The sequence below is a fragment of the Carcharhinus amblyrhynchos genome, chromosome 25 (genome assembly GCF_965287045.1).
Source record: "Carcharhinus amblyrhynchos chromosome 25, sCarAmb.v2.hapA, whole genome shotgun sequence".
NCBI lineage: Eukaryota > Metazoa > Chordata > Chondrichthyes > Carcharhiniformes > Carcharhinidae > Carcharhinus > Carcharhinus amblyrhynchos.
In genome coordinates this window covers 19191700-19208256 of record NC_137348.1, presented here as the reverse complement: position 1 = coordinate 19208256, position 16557 = coordinate 19191700, and the positions used below count along the sequence as shown (strand labels likewise).

Sequence of the window (16557 nt, the reverse complement as noted above, 5' to 3'; positions counted from 1 at the left end):
TTAAATCCAGAAACTCAGACGTGGGAATTATCACTTGCTGCATTTTTCTATGTTAAGTACAATTATATAAATACAAGTTATTTGCTATTGTTAATGGATTTTCTATTAACATGAGAATAACAACAATGCATTTTAGAAGCATAGCCAACCTGAAGTACAAAAATCATAATTATCTAAGTCCTTATCCAACTTGAGGTGGTATGTTGGTAACAGAAATACCTCAAGTGTTCCAGTACTCTGACAATGAAAATCAGAAATATTCATTTGTTTCTAATAATATAAAGTGATGCCTGTAAAAATGAACACCAGAGTCTGCTGACAAAATTTAAGTGAACCAAACAAATCTCTGGTTTGGGCAACTGTTCCACTGAGGCTAACAAGTTTTAGACCTATAATCTATCCACAGATACATACATCATAAATTGAATTATCAATTTAAAGCTATTTCTTACTCACGAGAAACATTAGCATTACACTTGGTTTTCAAAAGAATTTCAACATCATATTAAAATTACATCTCTAAAATATGATGTGTTTTATTTGCTGTTCATTTTACACAGCCCAGATCAAAAAATTGGACTGTAGTTACCAATATAGTTAGGAATATAGCATCTCAAAAGGCATTATTACATAACTTTTTTCTTGCTTAAGCAATATAGTTGAAATTATGAACTAACCAATATTCAGGGCTGTATGTATTTGCCATTTCTTCAGAGGATTTTATAAAAAATGGCATGACTGGCTTGCCAGCAAAAATGTTATGAAGGTATAAAATATTACATAGTTATTCATGTGTCAGTATGCCTCTAAAATGTGTAGTTTGAATCTGGAATTTTAATCAAATGATTGATTTCTCAATTAATTAATTACAAAGTGCTTGCTAATTGTTTAATTGGTCATTTGATCTATAGATCATTTATGAATAAATTGAGCTGATTTACAAAGTTTATTGATTTGACTTGACAATGAATTATTGAACTGACTAACTGATTTGCAATTTCACCAATTAATTCACAAATTTCCACATAAAACTGTTCAAATATGACATTTTAAATACAGAATATAAACTGATATAAGACCAGTTGTCATGACTCAGTTCTCTATTAAATAAAACAGGTAATGACACAGTATTAATAATAATGTAACCTGCATTTTTCTAACAGAATGACTAATAAGATTGTAAGTAAATGGCAAGATTGGAACCAAAAAAAATTAATAATTAAACAGCAACCATAGAAACAATGCACCTCCTCTGGCTTAACAAAGCTTCTTTGTGTAAAGGGATTATTTCTTGCCACACAGCTCTGAGGAAAGGTCACAGACCTACAACATTTACTCTGTTTCTCACCACAGATGCTGCGAGATCTCCTGAGTGTTTCCAGCATTTTCTGTTCTTATTTCAGATTTCCAGCAGTAGCTTTTGCTTTGTCATGACTTCCAAGACTGGCAGAAAAATCAGGAATTGCTCTTGATTTGCCAGTGTTACCTTCGCCAGAAGTTCAGTCAAGAGGGTGTCCACTGCACTTTGGCAAAGAATTGCTGGCAGAGAGGGAGCACATACAGCAATTTTTCAAACTCAACCTTCTCTTTTGGCACAATATACTCCCTTTCAATTTCTTTGTACACTTGAAATCTCAATTTGTATGTTTCATACATTTTGTATTCATTTCTAAAACTTTGTAATGAGTTCTATAAACAAAGATGAGAAAGTTTAGCGGTGACAAAAAAAATTCTTCTGTAAATGATAAATCAATTTATACTTTAATAACAATGAACACATTTAATAACAAATTACAAATTCAATATCATTATACAAATTTAACGACAAACAAAAGGCTAGAGTGCAACATCCCAATTCATTATTTGTGCAAAATGAAATATAAAACATTTTAAAAATAGATTATATTTCAGTGTTTACAAATTAGGACTCTGAGCTATGACAAGTGAAAGTACTAAAGCACATCCATCATCACTAAGTAACATGACAACCCACTGGGTTATGCCTTACAAGTTCACACCTAAAGGGCTAAGAACATCGGCAGGCTTCATGTCACTAGACTGTGAATGAGATCTAACAGTAAACTGAAATACAAGTAATCAGTAACATTTGAGTTGACGAACATTTTGAACTGATCAAAAGTAAATGCAAAACCAGTTTTCCACTGTTATCCTTCAAACACTATCAATGAAATCAAGCTTGTAGATCCAGCCAAATACCCTGACTGATGAACAAATGGGAACATTATTTTGATAGTCACCGGTTGTTGGCTGCTATATTTGGAGGGAGCATCTAAATGCAGCAAAAGTTCCTCGTCCTGGTGAAGCTTATAAAAAGTGAGTTGGGCAATTCATAGAAACGAGAAGCAGTAGGCCATTCAGCCCTTTGAGCCTGTTCCACTAATCATTATGATCATGGCTGATCATCAAATCCAATATCCTGATCCCCTCCTTCTCCCATATCCCTTGATCCCTTTATCCCCAAGAGCCATATCTAATTTCTGCTTGAAATCTGACAATGTTTTGGCCTCAACTACTTTCTGTGGCAGTGAATTCAACACATTCACCACCTGCACTCCCCACCAGTAGGAACATTCTACCCTGTGTAACCCGGTTAGAATTTTATAAATTTCAGCTCACACAAGTGCCCTCCAGAAAAACAAACCATGCAAAGGTGATAAAACATAAGCCCAAGTCAGAATAATCCACCTGCAGATAAAGGCAGCACCATTTCCATCATCCATTCAAAGCATAACTTGGTAACAGACAATTGTTTTTTCACGTTTGGCCTCCAAGCTGACCCCAAATGACCACAGATTGATTTTAAGCCATATCAGATCCAAGGAAGGTTGGATGGAACAGTGAGAATGATTGATTATTCAATTATATTGCATTTAAATATCGAATATGACTAGTTTAAGCAGATTTTCTATGCTCAAGTGAATAGTGCTGAGATTTTGTTCTGCTGACACTGGATTCACAGGCAATTGTGGGTGGGGGTGGGGGAATGCTAATGCATGTAGCTTATTTAAATAACTGATTTTTTTTAATGCTTTAAATGGTTATAACTGAATAGACACCCACCAAATTAAGCATAGTTTGGAGGATTGAGTGACTCCCCACCAGTAGGAACTCAATAAAAGTCTGTCTCATTTTTCAATCTTCCACGCAATTCACAGCTTCATAATTCAGCACATATGATCAAATATGTCATACAAATGCTGGTATTTCAGCTGTGTAACTTACTATCAGGATTCCATTCACAATGATCATGAATACTTTGCACTGTGCAGATTATTAACTATCGACAGTTTGAGTTCACCTGATTAGAACCCTGCTACGTTGTTCCACCTCTCAAATTCTAATGGAGCCCATGCTAAATCATTGGACAAAAATGATACAAAAAACAAGCTCTGGGCTGATAATAATAGGTGATTGGCCAAATGAATCACTGTAGCTGCATAATCCCAGTGGTCTTCAAATGAGAATTAAAATGTTGCTACACAGCAAGGCAATATCAGATACAACTCTGAAATTACACGAGTTATTACAAACACCTAATGAGAATATTTTGCCAATAAAAGCTCCAGATATCAAAATGGGGTTGGGGAAGCAAATGCATCTGTAAATTGGATCAATTTAAGACACAGAAACCTAATAGTGGTTCAAAGAATGTTTTCTTCAAGTTCTTTAAAATCACATTACAAATGGTTGAAGTGAAGATGGGATCAAGTGTTCTGTACATAGCAGTAAATTCTGATCATTCAATGGTTTAATGGAACACAACAGATTACAGTTTAAAAGACTAGGGCAGGAAAAGCAGACCACTTGGAAAAACTGAGATATTTCAACACAATGGCATCGATGAAAACAACACTGACCCGACAACAACATACGCTGAACACAGTAAAATATACATACTTCACAGGAATGTTATTAAATAAAATTTTACGTCAAGCCACATCATGGGAAATTGGAGCATATAATTAAATGCTTAGTTAAAGAGGTGTGTTTTACGGGGGATCTTAAAGGAGAAGAGGTAGAGTGTTGGATGGGTTTATGGAGGGAATTTCAGAACTTAAGGCTAAGGCAGCTGAAGACATAGCCACCAATAGTAGAGCAATTAAATTCAGGAGTGGATTAGAGTCAGAATTTGAGAAGCACAGAGATCTCAGAGGGTTGTAGGATGTTAGAGAGCAGTCAGGGAATAGACTATAGAAGGTATTTGAAATCAAGGATGAAACTTTACAAACTGAAGCAGTGTCAGACCTGAAGCCAACGTATGTTAGCAAGCAATGGGGTTTTGGGTAAACAGGACTTGGCGTGAGTTATGGTATGGCAGCAGTTTTGGTGGAGCTCAATTAATGCCAGATGCCAGCTAGGAGAGCAAAAGAATAGTCAAGTCTAGAGGAAATAAAGGCCTCGGTAAGAATTTTAGCAGATGAGATTAAGCAGGGGAAAATTTGGGCAATACTACAGCACTGAAGGTAAGCAGTTTTAGTGATGGAGTGGAAGTTCACCAAGGTCAAACAAAATACCACAGTTTGCTTCAGATAGCTGCCAAGATGATGAATGGGAGTTTGTGGTTTGGGAACAGAATTTGTGACAGAAATTTCAGTCCTCTCTGTATTTAGTGTGAAGGAACTTTTTGGTCACTCAGTTCTGGATGGCAGACAAGCAGCACAATAAATCAGACAGTGGAGGGGTTGAGTGAAATGATGGTTACATTGGCTGTTGTCAGTGCACACACTGATGTATTTTCAGATGATATCAGCAAGGGGCAACATGTAGATGAGATGTAGGAGTAGGACAGATCCTTGCAGGACATCAGAGCTAATGGTGCAAGAAAGGGAAGACAGCTACAGCAGGCGATTCTCTAGCTATGAATGGTTAGATAAGAACTAACCAGGGCATGACAGCATCATCAAGTTGGATGCTTGAGGAGGATGGTGTGGTCAAGTACTTCAAAAGATTGTTGAAAAGAATGAGGGGGGATAGTTAACCATGGTTACAGTCACATGGGATGTCATTTGTGATATGGACTATTTATGTGCAGAGGAAGGGGATTGGAGAGATTCAAGCACAGAGTTGCAGGAAAAATAGGCATGGATTTGTAAGGTGACAACACACTCAAACTTTGAAGAAAGAAAGAATGGTTGGAGAAGTGATGGTAGCTTGTAACATCAGAGGGGTCTAAAGTCGTTTCGAGGTGAGGATTGATGATGGCAACTTTGTAGGGGATTTGCATCCAAGGAGAGGAACCATTAACAATATCAGTTAACATGTTTGTTAAAGGTGCTACTTCAACAATTATTACACAAAACATGAACTTGTGGCACAGGAGGTAACATTAGCAGGGATAAAAGATTGGTTAGCAAAGAGGAAGCAGAGAGTAGGGATAAGTGGGTCTTTTTTGGATTGACAAACTGTAACTAAGGAGCGTGCAGGGATCAGTGCTGGGGCCTCAATTATTTACAATATGTATCAATGATTTGGATGAAGGGACTGAGTATATGGTAACTAAATTTACCGTTGACGCCAAGATAGGTAGGAAAGCAAGTTGTCAAGAGGAGGTTAAAAAAAAGTCTCCAAACAAATACAGATTGGTTAAGTGAGTAGGGAAAAATTTGGTAGATGGCGTATAATGTGGGAAAATTGAACTTGTACACTTTGGCAGGAAGTTCAGAAAAGCAGTAAGCTATTTAAACGGAGGGAGATTGCAGAACTCAGTAGTACAAAGAGGAATCTGGATGGCCTGATACATGAATCACAAAACATTAGTGCTCAAGTACACCAAGTGATTTTTTAGAAAATTTAATTGTGGGACATGGGCGTTGCTGTATGGCCAGCATTTATTGCCCATCCGGAGTTGCCCTCAAGAAGGTGGTGGTGAGCTGTCTTCTTGAAACACTACAATCCATGTACTGTGATTGACCCACAATGCTATAGGGAGTAAATTCCAGGATCTTGACTCAGTGACTGTGAAGGAACGACAATATATTTCCAAGTCAGGATGCTGAGTGACTTGGAAGGGAACTTGCAGGTGGTGGTGTTCCCACATGCCTGCTGCCTTTGTCCTTCTAGATGGAAGTGGTCATGGTTTGAAAGGTGTTGTCTAAGGATCCTTGATGAATTTCTACATTGTATCTTTTAGATAGTACATATTGCTGCTACTGAAATCAGTGGAGGAGGGAGTCTATGTTTGTAGATATGTTGCCAATCATAAGAACATAAGAAATAGGAGCAGGAGTAGGCCATCTAGCCTGCCCCGCCATTCAATAAGATCATGGCTGATCTGTCGTGGCTCAGTTCCACATTCCCGCCCTCTCCCCATAACCCTTAATCCCCTCTCTTATCAAAAACTCATCAACCCGCGTCTTAAAAATATTTAGCGAGGTAGCCTCCACCACTTCAACGGGCAGAGAATTCCAGAGATTCACCACCCTTTGAGTGAAGAAGCTCCTCCTCAACTCCGTTCTAAACCGCCCCCCTTTATCTTGAGGCTGTGCCCCCTAGTCCTACTATCCTTTCTGAGCGGGAAGAGTCTCTCCACCTCTATCCTATCCATCCCATTCATCATCTTATACGTCTCAATGAGGTCTCCCCTCATTCTTCTGAACTCTAACGAGTACAAGCCTAGTTTATTCAGCCTCTCCTCATAGCTCAACCCCCTCAACTCCGGCATCAGCCTAGTAAACCTCCTCTGCACTCCCTCCAAGGCCAAAATATCCTTGCGTAAGTACGGCGATCAAAACTGCACACAGTACTCCAGCTGCGGTCTCACCAATGTCCTATACAGCCGCAGCTTTTATATTCAATCCCCCTCGCTATGAAGGCCAGCATCCCATTCGCTTTCCTGACCACCTGCTGCACCTGCAAGCTGGGTTTTTGCGACTCATGCACAAGGACCCCGAAGTCCCTCTGCACCGTCGCCTGCTGCAGTTTTTCGCCATGTAAGTAATAATCCTTCCTACCATTATTCCTACCAAAGTGGACCACTTCGCACTTGCCAACATTAAATTCCATTTGCCATTTCCTGGCCCATTCGCCCAGCCTATCTAGATCCTTCTGTAGACTCTCCACACCCTCCGCACAATTTGCCGTTCCACCAATCTTGGTGTCATCAGCAAATTTCGACACCCTACACTTGGTTCCCTCCTCCAGATCACCTATATAAATGGTAAATAGCTGAGGCCCCAGCACCGACCCCTGGGGAACTCCACTAGTCACCATCCGCCAATCTGAATAGCACCCACCGACCCCCACTCTCTGCCTCCTATTTGACAACCAATCCTCTATCCACGCTAACACCCTACCCCCAACTCCATGTCCCCTGACCTTCTGCAATAACCTCTTGTGAGGTACCTTGTCAAACGCCTTCTGAAAATCAAGAAAGACCACATCCACCGGCTCTTCAAGCGGGGTGCTTTGTCCTGGATGGTCTCAAGCTTCTCGAGTGTTGTCGAAGCTGCACTCACCAGGAAGTGGAGAGAATTCCATCACATCCCTGATTTGTGTCAGGTAGATGGCAGACAGGTTTTGGGGAGTCAGGAGGAGAGTTACTCGCCACAGTATTCCTAGCCTCTGACCTGTTCTTGTAGCCACTTTGTTCATGTGGCAAGTCTAGTAGAGTTTCTAGTCAATGACAATCCCAAGGATATTGAGAGTTGGGGATTCAATGATGATTACACCATTGAATGTCAAGGGTCAGTAGTTAGATTATTTCTTATTGGTGATAAGTAAGGCAAATGGAGTATTAGTATTTATTGCAAGAGGAATGGAACATAAAAGTAGAGAAGTTTTACTGTATCTGTACAGGACCGTGGTGAGACCATGTTTGGAGTACTGCATACAGTATTGGTCTTCTTGTTTGAAAAAATATATAATTACGTTGGAAACATTTCAGGGAAAGTTCATTCAACTCATTCCTGGGATGAAAGGTTTATCTTATGAAGAAAGGTTGAACAGATTGGGCCTATAGCCATTCACGTTTATTAGAATGAGATGTTATATTGAAACATACAAGATCCTGAAGGGACTTGACAGGACGGATATTGGAGAGGTGGTTCCTCTTGTGTGTGTGTGTGTGTGTGTGTGTGTGTGTGTGTTGGGGGGGTGGGGGGAGAAGAGGTAGATGTAGGGACACAGTTTAAGAATAATAAATCTCCCTTTTAAAGGCAGATGAGGAGTAATAAGGTCAATGGAATTTTCTTTCCCAGAAAGTAGTGGAGGCCAGGTCATTAAATTCATTCATGCTGAGTTATATGAATTTTTGATAGACAAGGGAGTTAAAAGTTATGAGGGAACAGACAGGAAAGTGGAGTTTGAGACCACAATCAGCTCAATTATGATTTTATTGAATGACAGAACAGGCCCGAAGGAGCAAATAGCCTATTCCTGCTCCTAATTCCCATGCTCCTATATAAAAACACATAGGAACCTGCCTTGCTTCAAACTCTCTACCATGAAAATGGTCTTACAGTAATCGAGAGCATTTTTTAAAGTTTCTAGAATTTATGCCAGCATACATGTAGTCAGCCACAAGTTGTGAAATCCAGTTTACATAAATTATTTACAAATTCAGAAGGGAATTATCTTACTACATAGTTAACTGTTATATAGAATCATAGAATTCTATAGTACAGAGGAAGGCCAGTCGGACCATTGAATCTGCACCAGCCACAATCCCACCCAGCCCTATTCCCATAACCCATGCGTTGATCTTAACTGGTCCCCCTGACACTAAGGGGAAATTTAGCATGACCAATCCATTTAAACTGGACATCTTTGGACTGTGGGAGGAAATCAGAGCCCCTGGAGGAAACTCACGCCATCATGAGAAGAATGTACACACTCTGCACAGAAGTGACCCAAACCAGGAATTGAACCCAGGTCCCTGACACTGTAAGGTGGCAGTGCTAACCACTATGCCACCATGCCATCCAGTTATGACAAGATACACTGTCATATATTATTGTTGGGTTTTACCTTTTGTTTTTGTTCTGCTGCATATGGAGGTTACCAATTCTGTTGAGTAAATTCAGTTAACCTGTACTGTTAGCACAATGCCATGCTTAAAACTGAGGCATGTTTTGAAATGTCAAATAATGTTAGGAAGAAGAGATCAGCCCAATTACAAGAGATAATTTAGTAATAATAACATGTTTAAAGAAGGGCTTCATTTAAGGACAATCACAATAGAAAGCTTTGAATGGTGCCATTGGCCTCTCATTTCCCAGAAAATAAGGCCAGCATACCCATTTCAGAGGGGAAATAATTACCTACATCTTGTCCAGTTGATACAACAACTGCATGAGATTGTGTGGTGACGGCCAGCGAAGAAATCAACCCTCATTTATATTATCCTTGCTTTACTATAACGTGAGCCCAATACAAAGAATGGTGAAATGTCTTATGAGGAAAGGTTGGGCAGGATCAGTTTTTATCCACTAGAGTTTAGAAAAGAAAGAGGCAACTTGATTGAAACTTAAGATCCTGAGGGATTTTGACAGGGTGGACATGGAGAGGATATTTCCTATTGTGGGAGAATATAGAACTAAGAGTCACAAATCAATAATAAGGGGATACCTATGAGATGGCAAGATTATCTTTCACTTAAAGAATCGTGAGTGTTTGGAACTCCCTTCCTCAAAAGACAGTGGAAGCACAGCCCGAATGTCAATGCAGAGATAGATAGATTATTGGTAACTAAGGGGTGAAACATTATTGGGGGTAGGCAGGAGATTACAATCAGATCAGCTATGATCATATTGAATGGCGGAGTAAGCACAACAGGCCACATGCCTACTCTTGCGCCTAATTCAGATGTTCATATGTACGTAGCGCGACATTTATACTAAAAGTGCTTTCTAAGAAATTAGAGACATATTTGTTGCATCAGTTATTTAAAATGTAATTTGTCATTTCTACCAAATACAATTTGCTTCTTAATTTATGTTGATTTTAGTTTGATTGTTATCGTAAAGTTTTAAAATTTGAAATCTCGTCCATTAGTTAGTTCCACTGGGGCTATTTGGGAGGTTTGCCTTTTTCACATGATTGGTCTCTGAAGAATCCGAACAATATTGTCACAAATGTGTAATTACGATAGTACAGATTATCAGGGCAACTGTTTTAAAGGTACATTTCTGTCTTCAAACCATTACATAGAGTTTAAAAGACTTTTTTAAAATGTAAGTATGGATAGACAACATGGAACATTTCTATGTTAATTCAAACCTTGTTAAACTCAAATCTCTAAAGCTTGATATGACGATCCATTAAAAAGCAAAAATTGCTTGATGGATACCATTGTATCCTCCAAAAGGTTAAAACTCCTGAGGTAACAAGGGGCAAGAAGGGACTTCACGGGACCTCAACATAATTAAATTTCTTTGCCTGGTGAAATATTGACGCTTTGAAATTAATATAGCAGCCTTTTGTTTTTGGTTGTGATGAAGACAGGCCCGTGAAAGCTTTGGTGCAGAGTGTCCATGAAGGGGAATATCAGATGAGATATCCCTTGGTCACCTGAAGTCAATGAGGAAAGCTATCCTTAAATTTAGTGTTGTTCTGTTGAAAATAATTTAGCCATTCTTCCAATGTTGTAACCACGGAACCAGTGAGGAATGACAAACCCCTCTCAGTTCCAAAACCTGACTGACCTGCTGGATCCACCTTTAAAAGGAAAACATTGACTAGTCGACTGCAGAAGCTACTGCAGTTGCTAAATTGAACTTCAATTTCAACTCCTTCACTTTGGAAGGAAGAAATCCAAGAAAGAAGCCCATGGAAATGGATTAAAATCTCACGTTTAGTATCTTACTCCTTTACAAGTATTTCAATCTCTGTAGCAGCATTTTACTTAAGAGCTTTATCACTTTTACTTACATAACTTTCAGCATTGTCCCTGAATAATTGAACCTTTATCTTGTTTAAGAATAAAGCTCGTCTGCTGGGCTATTTTAAATTGAATCACTGGCAACTGGTGTTTGCTCACCTCACGGACCACTTGGAGGAAACGTCTCTTATGTGGTCGTGACTATATATAAATACACAAATGAAAAATATTGCTCAAGACATTGCAGAAATTAATCAATGTTGCTTTTCAAATGCAATCAGTGACAACCAAAGATGGAGATTCAATTAAAGTGCATGGGAAAAAAATGAATCAGGTCATTGTAGACTATAATCAATACCACTGTACACTTCAAAATGTAGACATACAACAGAAATAAAATTCAGAATTTAAAATGTATTTTTCAATTTGGAAATGCGAAGTGAAAAAAAGACAACGAATCACATTGTCACTTTGTTTCTTTTTACAATGCAAGATCTATCAATAAACATGACTACATTTTCTGACCACAACTTTATACTTCTGCCAATGCTTCTGCCAATGTTTTATTTCCCATGTTTGTTATTTCAACCCACACTGACTCTCCATTTCGATATCATGAGCCAAGATCCTTTCCTTAGGGTGCCTTTATCCCGTTCTTTATCAGGTTAGCTCCCATCCTTACTTAGTCTGCCATGCGTGACTTCAGATCCATAATTACGGCTGGCGGTCCTCTGAAAGGCCTAGCAAGTCACTTTTAAGTTGGTGGGCAGGGTGCCAATCAAGTGGGTTGCTTTGTCCTGGATGGTGTCAAGCTTCGAGCATTGTTGAGGTTGAACTAATCCATGGAGGTGGGCTGTATTCCATCACACTCCTGACTTCTGCCCTTTAGACGGTGGATAAGATCTGGGGGAATCAGGTTGTACATTACTTGCCGCAGGATTCCCAGGCTCAGACCTGCTTTTGTCGTCAGTTTTTAAATGGTTGGTACAGTTCAGTTTCTGCTCAATCTTAACCTCCAAGATGACGATAGTGGGGGATTCAGTGATGGTAATGCCACTGAATGCCAAAAGGAAGTCTATGTTCTCAAGCTACAAAAACTGGACAACATTCAGACTTGGGCTGATGTGTGACATGAATATTATTCACCACTCAAGTTCCAGTTAATGACCATCTCTAATAAGACAGAATTTAACGGCCTCCCTTCAATATTGAATGGCATTACTTCTGGTCCTCCAAAAATATTCCAGGGGTCCACATTCTAAATGTAAGGTTATCCACTTTGGTAGCAAAAACAAGGTGGCAGATTATTATCTGAATGGCTATAGACAGAGAGGGGTATGTACAATGAATCTTGGATATCCTTGTACACTAGTCGCTGAAAATAAGCATGCAAGTGCAACAGACAGTGAAAGTAAGGTAGTTGGCCATCATGGTATGAGGATTCGAGTATAAGAGCAGTGATGTCTTGCTGCAGGCATTTGTGATGGTGGTGGGGGCTAACATGACTAGATAAAAAGGATTTCCTAAGGCAGGGAGTCCAGAACCAGGGGTCATAGACTTGAGAATATAAGGTAGACCATTTAGAACTGAGGAGAAATTTCTTCAACCAGAGAAAGTGGTGAGTCTGTAGATTTCTCTACCACAGAAAGTATCATCATATGTTTTCAAGAAGGAATTGGATAAAGCTCTTGGAGCTAAAGGAAATCAAAGGATATGATGGGAAAGTGGGAACAAGTTCGAGTTGAGTGATCAACCATGATGATAACAAATGCACAGCAGACTCAATAGGGTGAATGGCCTACTTCTGCTCCTATGGGTCACCAAGGACCAGAAACCTAACTGCATGAACCACATAAATACTGCAGTTGTAAGAACAGGTCGGAGGCTTGATATTCTGAGGCATGTAACTCAGCTCTTGACTATCCCAAGCCTTTCTACCATCTACAAGGCACAGGTCAGGAGTATGGTGGAATGCTCAACATTTGCCTTGTGAGTGCACCTCCAAGTATACTCAAAAAGCTCTGTACTATCCAGCACAGAGCAGGCTGTTTGACTGGCACCCACCCACCTCCTGAAGCATTCACTCCCTCCACCACTGGCACACTAGGTTTGTTGTATGCACCTCTACAATACAAGGTGCATTGCAGCAACTGGTCAAGGGTTCTTTGACAACACCTTCCAAATCAGCAACCTCCACCTTCTAGAAGGACAAGGGCAGCAATGTTTGGAACACTAAAATGCAAGTTTTTCTCAAAATCATGCACTATCCTGACTTGGAAATATTCTGCAGTTCCTTCATCATCATTGGGTCAAAATCCTGGATTCCACCATCAAACATTATTATGTGTGTACCAACATCACATAAACTGCAGCAACTCAAAAAGGTGGCTCACCACTATATCCTTAAGGGGAGTTAGGAATTGGCAACAAATTCTGGCCTTGCCAGGAATGCCCACAGTCCATGCACGAATGGCAGTCTATAATTAAAATACATTGCAAAGAAGTGAAGGACAAAGGGAGAAGACACACCACAGTTTATTTAAAAAGAGTAAAGGTAATTCAATTACTTTAACTTGGGTTCCCGTCCTTCACTTGTATACTGCCAGCAGAGTAAGCCAATCAGATCTTGGACTCTGGCATTTGCCATCGTTATCACAGTCATTGGCTGCATCTTGTCTTGGCTTGTCTGCATGGGGAGGTAGACATCAATATTTTTGGTTGCTGTGGTACCTATGTGACCCTGTGGGAAAAAAAATCAAGCTGTCTTTAAACCGAAAAGATCATTTATGATCACTTGAACGCAAATTGTATACACATGTACATTTGCAGAAAAAGCAACAATGCCATATGCTGGATATAATGGAACAAGTGAATGCTATGGTTATGGCAGTATTTCTTTGCATCCCAACGATGTACACTATTTATTCTAACCAGAATACTCAAATGTCAAATATCAATTTACAACAATCAAAATTAATTTTAAAAAATCATTTGCTTGGATCTGCAGAAATACAATAGCATGGCAAGAAAAATCAGATTTATCCATCAGTAGTCCACTGAGCACTGACAGCAACACCATTACTAACGTGCCTTTGGAACCTAAGAGAAAGCAGCAGATGTTATTTATGTGAAAAATCTTCCAACCAAATTGCACAATTTTAAGATTACATTTAAGTGCATCTTATCTACTTAATATTGTCATTAACTAGGTAGGTGCTGCAATAAAATATAATATATAAATAAAAAAAGAGAAAGAAAGTCAATCATTGGCAACACTTTCCCACCAACACAAAATGCGTTTTAATTGACTTCAGAGCGTAGATTTTCCAATCAGCGTTATTTTAATACTGGCAGGAACCCATTTAAAATAAATGCTCTGCTCAACAAAGCATGCAAATGGGATCCTGCCAGCAGTAAAATAATGTTGATCAGAAAATCTAGGTTCAGAAGTCACACTGCAAAGAAGTATTAAAAAGGGCATTCTGACCTCAACTTGAAATATGAAATTACACGTGAACAATCAGCTTCTAACCAATTTAACAAAACAAACATCAGTCACACCCTAGGATCTAAAAGGGTCAAACTCAAGATATGCAAACTTGCATCCAGCAGCAAAGCAATATATTTTGCATTGTACTGATCCTGCGCCCATAAGTAGTTTATCTAGTCCCACCATTATATATAAGGCATCAGTGCTGTTCACAGAACTCAAAAATTATGGTGGTCACATCAGTTCTAAAAGGTCCTAAAGGCTCGTACAGAATCATTGGAAGCCACTTGCTCCCTCATACTTGTGCTGTTTCTTTGATGTTATTTAATGAATTCCACATCTCTGCTCTTTCCCATTACTCTGTAAATATTTTCCCTTCAAGTATTTGTTCAATTCACTTGAATGCCATTGGAGCTAAAATAAAAAGTGTGGAAATCAATTTTTTTTCAATAATGCAGAATTTTTTCAACTTTTTCAAGCACATTTACTTACTATTGCTAACATTACATAACAGTGGAGTCCAATAAGCGTAGACAAAGGTCATAGGTAGAAGAGGGATTGGAATGAGGCACTCACTACATGATAAAATGGTGGCGCAGGCTTGTAGGGCCAAAGGGCCCGTTTCCTGTGCTGTGTTGTTCTTCATTTGTTCTATTACAGCAAATTTTTAAATAAATCTGAAATACTGAATGGAAGGATGTCTTTATTCGACCATAACATCTACACACTGGTGGACACATGCTGCTGTAGCCTCAGACACCATTTGATGACTAGCTAAATTTGATGTGACACCTTTTAAGCACAAGATTATTCATATTTCAAAATTAACCCTGGAGTGATCTATACATTCCTCTGTGTAAAAAAAACCATATCACAATTATTCTTGAAACCTTAATGCTTCAGTGTTGTTCCACTAGGTTAATTTACTAAAATTAGATCTCTTGGTATGATGGATAGAATACATGGTCATCATTCATTCTTAGAACATGCGAATAAGCCACTTACAGCTATACTGGAAGTCACCTATAGGACTATTTTTTGGAAGTGAACACTTTATTGGTGGAGAATGAAGCATTTTCCACTTTTGTCAACTTGTGGTAGTTACCATACAAATCCAATACAAAATAAATTTTTTACCACCAAGTCCTAGCAAACAGACTTAATGCCAGCCTCAAAGTGTATCCTCAACAAACTCTCTCATAATGGTCATTTTGATCATGTTTTGAGTGAGCCTGCTAATTCAGTACTGATCCGAGTACACGAATTGTTGTGTTTTAAAATCATGCCTGATGAGACCAACCACGAATACTTTCATTCCATTTGCCTGGACTGGATTCTGATCTAGTTTTCAAAGATCCATGGACCTATTGCACTATATAGCATCCAAGGTCATATCAAATTCAATAAATTGCAACTTTTTAAAAAAATTCTAGAAATCTTCTATAAAGATCATTTAGTTGAGGATAATTCAGAAAAAAAGCCCTACTCATATATACTAACCAACGCAATGCTGTTCGATGTTATACTTTGTTGATCTATTCAAATACATTCTTTTGCAAGAACTAAAGAGAAAAGATTGCAAGATATGATGATCTGAATAATGTTCACAAACAAATGATTGCAAAATGATTAATCTTGAGTTATTGTCATCCATCAGATGCAAAAATATAGCCTTGTTTTTGTGCACAGTATCCTATCATGTCCAAGCAGTATAGTGATGAAAGAAACAACAGCAGATTCCTAATTCAAAAAATGAGCATTCAATACAAGGTAGATAAACCCCTGGTGTCGAGAAGATCTAGACCACATAAATAATTCACAGTTATGTGATCTATTCCATTAATGCCATATTCTATACTGATAACACAACATCATCACCAAGTAATTCTAGTGGTGCTCAAATGTGATTTTTAAGACTTCTACCTCTTTAAATCATTTTCCAGAAAGATCAATACGCTTTAAATGTTAAAATAGGATTTTTATCACTATAAGAATGAATTACACATTCCAAACTCTATTAATCCTTTGAGTACGGGGTGTCCCTCAAAGACTTAAATATCGATGTAAAGATTTAATCAAATACCATTGGAGAAACATATTCTTCAATCCATTATCAGATGATGTATCACTAGTTAAAGGTTGCAGTACAGTCATTAATACTCTTGTAAATTACTAAAAAGAACATAAAGTATTTCATAACATTCAATAGCTTAGAGCCATTTAAAAAGGC

The 16557-nt window shown here is 38.6% G+C and overlaps 1 protein-coding gene across 4 annotated transcripts in view; it reads right to left on the bottom strand.

Moving 5' to 3' along the window:
* mapkap1 (MAPK associated protein 1) overlaps nucleotides 1–16557 on the bottom strand; it is a 282802-nt gene that overhangs the window by 138190 nt on the left and 128055 nt on the right. For all 4 annotated transcript variants that reach the window (XM_080212198.1, XM_080212199.1, XM_080212200.1 and 1 more), the window contains one exon: nucleotides 13405–13577. In XM_080212198.1, the coding sequence (XP_080068324.1) occupies nucleotides 13405–13577 (173 nt within the window). The remainder of the gene's footprint in view (nucleotides 1–13404; nucleotides 13578–16557) is intronic.